The sequence below is a fragment of the Sinocyclocheilus rhinocerous genome, unplaced genomic scaffold (genome assembly GCF_001515625.1).
Source record: "Sinocyclocheilus rhinocerous isolate Xijiao unplaced genomic scaffold, SAMN03320098_v1.1 scaffold864, whole genome shotgun sequence".
Lineage (NCBI taxonomy): Eukaryota > Metazoa > Chordata > Actinopteri > Cypriniformes > Cyprinidae > Sinocyclocheilus > Sinocyclocheilus rhinocerous.
The window spans coordinates 974,023-982,428 of NW_015645567.1; the positions used below are offsets into that span (position 1 = coordinate 974,023).

At 37.8% G+C, this 8,406-nt stretch overlaps 1 protein-coding gene across 1 annotated transcript in view; it reads left to right on the plus strand.

Annotated features, from left to right (window-relative positions):
- The first annotated feature begins 288 nt into the window (after positions 1–288).
- The window catches only part of LOC107706745 (aryl hydrocarbon receptor-like), a 26,013-nt gene continuing 17,895 nt past the window's right edge, over positions 289–8,406 (plus strand). The window contains exons 1-2 of the mRNA XM_016510549.1: positions 289–296; positions 2,003–2,196. Coding sequence (XP_016366035.1) covers positions 289–296; positions 2,003–2,196 — 202 coding nt within the window. The remainder of the gene's footprint in view (positions 297–2,002; positions 2,197–8,406) is intronic.

Sequence of the window (8,406 nt, forward strand, 5' to 3'; positions counted from 1 at the left end):
CAAAGTATAATATAATTTTTGGACTGGGTTTCAGTGCAGAGTTTATGAATGCTCTTAATAAAGTGTTCAGTTTTATGACTGTTTCTTCTATGCTACACTTTTATCATCCTACTCGTATACGGTAAAATGATAACAATAAAAATAAAATAAGCACATATGTATTTCTGTGTACTTTGCATCTCTCAGGGGTTGACATTCAGTGTGGTAAAGGCCGTTACAGAAACCCTTGTTCAAACATGCAGTACTCCTCCTACTGTCCTACAAACTCTCACTCACTAGTCTGGAAATATGAAGCTGTACTTTATTCCTGACAATTATTCTTGACAGCTCTCTTTTGAGTCAGGATTACGTTCATTGTGCGCTCTTCAAGATAGCCTACTCTGTGCTGTCTGGATGAACTCATGTGTGACATCTGGGATTCTTTTATTTGCATTATGGTATTTTTTGGTTTGGAGTGATGCTGGTCTGTTATATAATGGCATCGGGACACTCATAGGCTGGGAACATTTGAGTTCATGAGGATCAGGGGTCATTGTGAAAAAGAGAATCTGATCATGCATTTATTTTATTATTTTGTCAATAATTTTTCACAAGTGGATTTAAAATCTAAACGATAAAACATATGAGAAAGATTGTTTTATGTTTTTTTTTATTGCGCGTCAACCTTCCTAGTGTTGAACTCTCACTTCACACGCGAAATTCAGAGAAGGAGGGAGAGTGCAGTGTTGCCAAGTCCGCGGTTTTCCCGCGGGTTGTTTTTCATGTTTGCAGGTTGAAGCGACCCCAATAACGTGATATTTAGCCAATGGAAAGCGATTTTTACTGGGGGAGCCCCCCTAGGAAAGCCACTGGGCGAGTTTTGGGCTAGTTTTGAGTAGCAATTGGGCGGGTTTTGTTGTGAAAACATGGCAACCCTGGCAGATTAGAGTGGGAGGGGCTACATTTACAACAAACACACACGCGTGGTTCCTAAACTGTCCAGTCAAAAATGTAAATCTAATGTATTCCAATGAAAACTACAAGAAACAATTATCATGTGCATGGAACATACCATTACATTTAAAAAAATGCCTCGAGCGCAATGTATTCAGGTTTCAGGTCCAAACCCCGGAATGTGTTTATTTGCATATCTATAAACTCAATAACATCGATTGGACGAATCTGCGCCATTTGAGGAAATGTTGGCAATTACATCTGCTCCGGTTTTTTAAAACACTCAAACGCAAAAAATATCACCTTTTAATGCGCTTATCGCCGCTCGATAGGCGATTAACCACTGCGCCGTGAAAGTTTCTGTGATTATATAGAATTAATATGTAATTATCTAAGAATCCTCCTATTGCAAATGCTGTAGGCTAATGGTAGAAACGAACCTTTTCAAAACTGCTGGTCAAAACTGTTTAAATGCAACAAAACCTCAGGCCACACCTGCAGAAAAAACACCCTTTACTCACCAATTGCAAAAATTTTATTGAAAATGTAATGTACTAAATGTAATTACAAATCATCAAAAACCATTAAATATGAAGCGTCTGTCTAATATGCGTTTATTTTATTTTATTTGCATTGTTTTGTTTGTTTTATGGAGAGCTTGGCTAAAAAAACTATTAACTACTATCCCTGAAAGCACACGTACATCACGGAGATGTCTGTTTGACGTCTGCCAGACGTATTTTTTAGAGTGTTTGTTCATCTGCAATATGTCTATAGGACATTTTCTATCAGATGTTAAATAGACGTTTAGAAGAGGTCTTTAAGATGATTTAGAATGTACAGTATGTAAAACTGACATCTTAAAGACGTCTATCAGATGTTTCTACACAGCAGATGCTTTCCAGATGAAGCGATCTTTAACAGACATCTTGCAGACGTACCTGTGCTGTCTGGGTTAGTAGATGTAAACAGTGTTTTATTTGGTTTCAAATGGCCTTCTGTGTGAACTGTGCAAGTTACACGGATATGAATTCTCAGGCCTGTCCACTGACTGGTCTTATTCTTGTAGTTGTGGCCTTGAGACTAAACATGACGACGGCACCAAATCAAACCCTTCAAAGCGTCACAGAGACCGGCTGAACGGGGAGCTGGGCAAACTGACGGCTCTTCTGCCGCTGCCAGAGGAGGTCCGAGCCCGACTCGACAAACTCAGTGTGCTCAGACTCAGTGTGGGATACCTCAAGATCAAAAACTACTTCACTGGTGAGTCTCAGAGAGATTCAGAGACATCTGCCTTCATGTCATGAAGGTCTGTGTATTCAGGGGAATATGTGAGTCATGGAGGTCAATGCATTATTAAATGAAACTGTATTAATGAGTCTTTAGAGCAGGCGGCAGGTGCTGATTTTGTTCAGAGGTAACAGGAGAGCAAACTGACAGCATCATTTGCAGCTGCAGTCGTGCAGTATGACTTAGGTGGCATAATGATCCTTGCATTACCTTCTGCACAGCTATCAGAGTCCCTCTCAATGTCAGAGTAAAATAAAACATTTTCAAGAAACGAATGGATCATAAATGAGTTTGATTTTTCATAAAGAAAGTAAAGACTGTTATTGGGACCATTACGGTTTTATTTTTGGATGAAACATTATTTTCATGACAATTAAGCACATTTATACCCTCAATTCTTAAGCTACTGTGAAATTGTTGTTCTGTGAAAGTTCTGTATTGACGGGGAACCCGTCGAGCAGGTTATAATGTTCTGCTCCGGTTTTCAAGGAAGTTTGCTCATCTCACTGCCAAAGAGTTGAACAGGCGTTTGTTTCTCTGTGTAAAGCAATTGTTCCTGTCTGTCTGTGCCATCACATGTTCGCATGTATACACGTTCGTAACTGCATATATATATATATTATATTTTGCTGTGCATATATGCAACAGTACATATCGGATGTCAACCGTTTTCTGAAATGTATTGTAATACACTGTAAAAAAAATTCAGTAAAATATACAGTAAAAAACCGGCAGCTGTGGTTGCTGGAATTTTACCGTAAAAAATACGGTAGCGACGTTTTAGGTTTTACGGTTTTAACTTAAAGTTACGGTTAAATACCGTAATTTCATTAACTGATATAATGTTAATATACCAACCTATTGAAGTACTGAAATCTGTTTTGTACCTTTGTAATACACTGATAACCACCAGGTGGTTAAATGCAGGTGGTGATGAGAAAGTCACATGATGAACCAAAGCCCATCACAAGCAGCTTTTAAATAATAACATATATAGAAGGTGCACAGCGTCATTCACACAAACACTAAACACCATCATGGCAACACACATTAAACTTAAATAATGCAATAAACATTAATTTAACAACATTAGGTGTAACACACAACCCTAATATACAAAACTGATAAGAAAATACCGTTTTTCACCGTATAGTAGGGAAATTTGCTGTTAACCATTTAACAGGTTTTTACTGTAGCATTTTTACAGTCTTTTACCGTTAAATTCACAGTCATTTTTTACAGTGCAGGGTAAGAGAGTAGATTAATGCTTTCCTCAAGTCAGTTTTGCATTTAACTTAAAAGCAAAGTTTTAGCTAAAAATGTCACTCATAAATATGCTGTCTTTGCCCTCTGTTATGGTTTGGCCTTATGTTTTAGCAAGACATCTGACACCCAGAGCAAGAGATATGCACCTTCTGTTTCTCTCAAAATGTATGCGAAACTTGTAATTTCTTTTATTTTATTTTACAAAAATGACAACAAAGTGTACATTTCTTTTATGTGAATGAGCTTCCACTTTGTTGCACATAAGTCCCCTATGTAAACATCATCATGTAAAACAAACAAACAAACAAAAATGTCAGTTGCTAAACAAGAATGTCAGTTGCATGCCTTGGGCCCTTGGCTATTTTCTTTTTCCCCCTCACTTTTTATTTGGATTTTCTCCACATGAACAGACTGTATCATACAATTACAGATACTATTATTGACTGATATCATTAGCTACATATACACATACGGTATAACCATTAATATGTATATGTATTCTGTCTCTTTTGTTAATAAAAAAGTCCATCTAGCAAGAGAAACAGAATAAGGTTACTTGCAAATAGAGTGCGGGAAGTTATACAATAAGAGGTCCATCATATGATGCAAATTATGCATGGACAGCATTTCACAGGAAACAAAAATAGAGAAGGGAGAAAATTAAATTATAACAAGAGTAGATATAGTATGCGCAAGAACAGCAACCGTACAAAAAATTACAAATGAAGTAACAATATTAACCATATAATATAATAATGGTTGTAAAATGAATAGCTAAATGGATAAATAAAAGACCACTTGGTTATTTTCCTGTGCTCATCATGATTTTCTTCATTTTAGCAGAGCTAGAAGTGAATCAGTGCCTAAGTGCTTTACTTAAATGTTTCAAATTACTCAATTGGACATTGCGTTCTCTTCACACCCATTGGGAAAGAATATGAGTTTAGTAAAATCTTCCACATTGGCATGCCAAAATGCCTTACAACATAGCAGCGTGAATTAGGCCAGAAATATTTCTTATGGGCGAATATGAAACTGTATTTTGGATTATTTATGTTAAAAATATATGCTTTTGTCGTTATGAGAATGGCATTATTTAGTCGTTGGAGTCTGAATTGTCATCCCTAAACTTTTCACCCTAGTAGCTGTGAATAAATACAAAAGAATACAGGTGAGAGAGGCTGGAAGAAGCTTGTTGTGGAGTCAGACAGGAGGACTATGAAGGAGTGTTTGGGTGTGTTAACTGAGAGGTGTGGAGGAGACGTGCCAGCTGGTGATTAAGCGTAATACCACCAATTTCAGTACAAAATATCCAAACTATAATGCTGAAAAATTACAGCACTTTGATGTGAAGATGAACATGTGACACGATTTCACAAGATATCACAGACTCCATTAACCTAGTTTTTGTTTGTCTTTTTTCTTTTTGCTAAAGTGAAAGAAAACAAAACAAAACAAATGTAATTTATTTACATTTAGTCATTTAGCAGACGCTTTTATCCAAAGCGACTTACAAACGAGGACAATAAAAGCCATCAAAATCAACAAAAGAGCAATGATATACAAGTGCTATAACAAGTCTCAGTTAGCTTAACGCAGTACACGTAGCAAGGTGTTAGAGACCTTTTTTGCTTTTGTAAATTGTATAATAAATAAAAAGGAAAACAAAGATAGAATACGAAAAGATTAGAGAAGCAAGTGTTAGTTTTTTTTTTTAAAGAAAACAAGCAGTTAGTAAATAAATAGAGTGCAAGTCTAAAAGGGGCAAGTTTATTTTTATTTTTTATAAAGAATAGAATTAGAATAGAGAGTGCTAGAGTTAGAGGCTCAAATAAAGATGGAAGAGATGTATTTTTAGCCGATTCCTGAAGATGGCTAAGGACTCAGCTGCTCGGATTGAGTTGGGCACCAAAAGCTGGGTCAAAACAACCCAAAAGCTGGGTCAAAACAACCCAACCGCTGAATGGAAATTTTTAAGAGATTTGGGCAAAACAACCCAACCGCTGGGTCAAAACAACCCAATAGCTGGGTCAAAACAACCCAACCGCTGGGTCAAAACAACCCAATAGCTGGGTTTGTCCCTTTTTAACCCAGCGCTGGGTTATATTTAACCCAGCATTTTTTTAGAGGTGAGATTCACCCAAACATCAGTTTGATATATTTTATAGGCCAACCTGATTTATTTAAGGCTTTATTTTTGTAAAGCCCTTTGAGCATCAGTATGCTTTTATAAAAACAATCAGTTTCACTATTTTATTGAACCTGTAGAAATGAAGAAGGTGAGGAGCAACTCCGTCAAAGGCAACTGCAGCTTCCCTTCAACTTTGCGACTGGAGAGGCTCTCCTGTACGAAACCTTCCCCTCTCTGATGATCCCGGGGCTGCAGGACCATCCATCCAGCACCGCCGTACATCCCGACTCCCTCCTGGGCTCCTTACTGAGTCAAGACCGCTCCGTCTACAACCGGCCCCCGGAGCCAGCGTCTCACTTCTCTCTGAAGGACGTCTTCATGGACAGCCATGCCCTGCTCAGCGTTCCCAACAGCATCCGATGGGATTTCACCTCCCAGGCCACGCCAGACTCTCCAGACATGGATGACAGAGTCCTTAAAGAGCAGCTGAAGGAAAAGGAAGAAGCTCTACTGCAGCTACAGGAAGAGGAACCCATCCAACTCAATGACATTCTGGCCAATGATGTTTTCTCATATGTCGAAGACGCTCTGTTGAGAGAGACTTCAGCCAGAGGCATCAGCCATAACATGTTAAACGGTCCTACATCTCAAAGTGACACCACTGGGTGGCAACAAAACTCTGTGTTGCCTGGCAACCCGATAATGAGATGCGAATATTCATCATCTCATTCACAGAAGCTCACAGAATCGGACTTTTACAGACAAAAAGCACCAGAAAGAGAATGTGCAAATGACTCGCTGGACCTTTTTGGCACTCTGAAATCTTTCCCACATCCTCCAAACTCCTGTAGTTCTATTCCAGGCCATTTTTCCATCCCATTCCATAATAATCACTCTTCCTCTATAGAAAAGACTGGCATGGTGTTGTCAGATCCATCCCAAAACAATCCTCTTTCTCAAAGTGTCCCCAGTCGGCCGTTTTCCGTAAACATCCAGCATGCTGTTCACCGAGGCACCCTGCCGCCATGGCAACCGCAGCAGCATGCCATCTCATTAACCCTGCAGAGATCCCACTGTGTTCAGAATGGCTGTGTTACCCACAATCCACCTGTATCGCAGCACCCACAGGACATTCAGTCACAAACAGAACTGTGCAGCCCATATACAATGAATCAGTCAGAGAAGCCACATATCCCAGAATTCATCATTGCCCAGTAGTAGTTTCTCATATCAGAGATGCACTTTGTCCTCTAATGAGCCTTTTTCCCAGTTACACATCCCTGGATCTATGGATACGGACTGCAGCTGTGCCTCCTGTCCCGGGACATCTGGACTGAGCCATTATTGAACAGTATAAACACTCTGATCTGATTTAATCATCTTGAGTGTGACACTCAGGGTCCATATTAACATAGCATGAATAAAATCGTAATTTAAGGAACCTAAAATTGACTTGAACAAACATTTGAGGAGCAAAATCACATCATGGTGAATCCTGGGATGCTTTTTAAATACTATTGAAGAACTTCACATGCATACTGGACAATTGATGATGCTTGTTCACTATCTGCTCCAAAATTATTTAGAAATGTTTGTACATGTGATCATCAAATTAGCATGTTTTGTTCTGTAAAGAAAGTCATACGTAGACCAGTACTGTTGTTGTTGTTAACTAAAATTAATAGACACCATTTTCTTTATTAAAATAAAGCTTAAATGAAATAAAATATTCGATGAAAAACTAACATTAGAAATGTTGCAACTAACTGAGATTAAAAAAAATGTCACTTTAAGAACTAAAACTACTGAAACTAAAACGGACATAAAAATTAAACTACATAGAAATAATAAAAAACAAATAAAATGTCAAAAGTACAAAAGAATTCAAATATTAAAACAAACTAAAACTAGTTAATTAAAAATTAAAAATATAAAATAAAGGTTTATTAAAAATTTATAAATATTAATAGCCTGTCCTGTGTATTTTGTAATGAAATAATGCAAAAAAACAAACAAACCAAAAAAAATTCCATGTTCTGATGCATCCGTCTCTCTGGAGTCCAGCGTCAGTCCCTGAGGATCAGAGCAGATGCTTCTAGACGTCTCTGTTTTCAGCTCCTACATCCGTTTCATTAATCTTGCATTGTTTTATTGTTCTTTACTTTAATGACAAATTGTGTTTCTTTACAGATCAATAAAAAACGTCATTCAGTACATCACATTTTTTTCCTTCCAACACTGACCACAGTTTCTTTTGCGAGTTTGCAGTTGGACTTTGAGATAGATCATAGATGCTGCATTAAAATGATTGATAATGATCATTTGTTTAATAATTTTTGCAAATTGATGCAGTGGTCTCTTAAAGGAATAGTTCACCCAAAAAGGAAAATTTGCTGAAAATTTACTCAACCTCAGCCGATCCAAGATGCATATTAGTTTGTTTGTGCATCAGAACAGATTTGGAGAAATGTAGCATTTCATCACTTGCTCACCAATGGACAATCGACTGCAGTGAATGGGTGCCGTCAGAATGAGAGTCCAAACAGCTGATAAAAACATCACAATAATCCACAAGTAACCCACACCACTCCAGTCCATCAGTTAATGTCTTGTGAAGTGAAAAGCTGCATGTTTGTAAGAAACAAATCCATCATTATGACGTTTTAACTTAACCGGTGCTTCTGGCCAAAATACTAGTCCATAATGCTTCCTCCAGTGAAAAAGTCCATTCAATGTTGACCTCTCACATCAAAACCCACCCACATATTTGTTTAGAACTGTTTTGG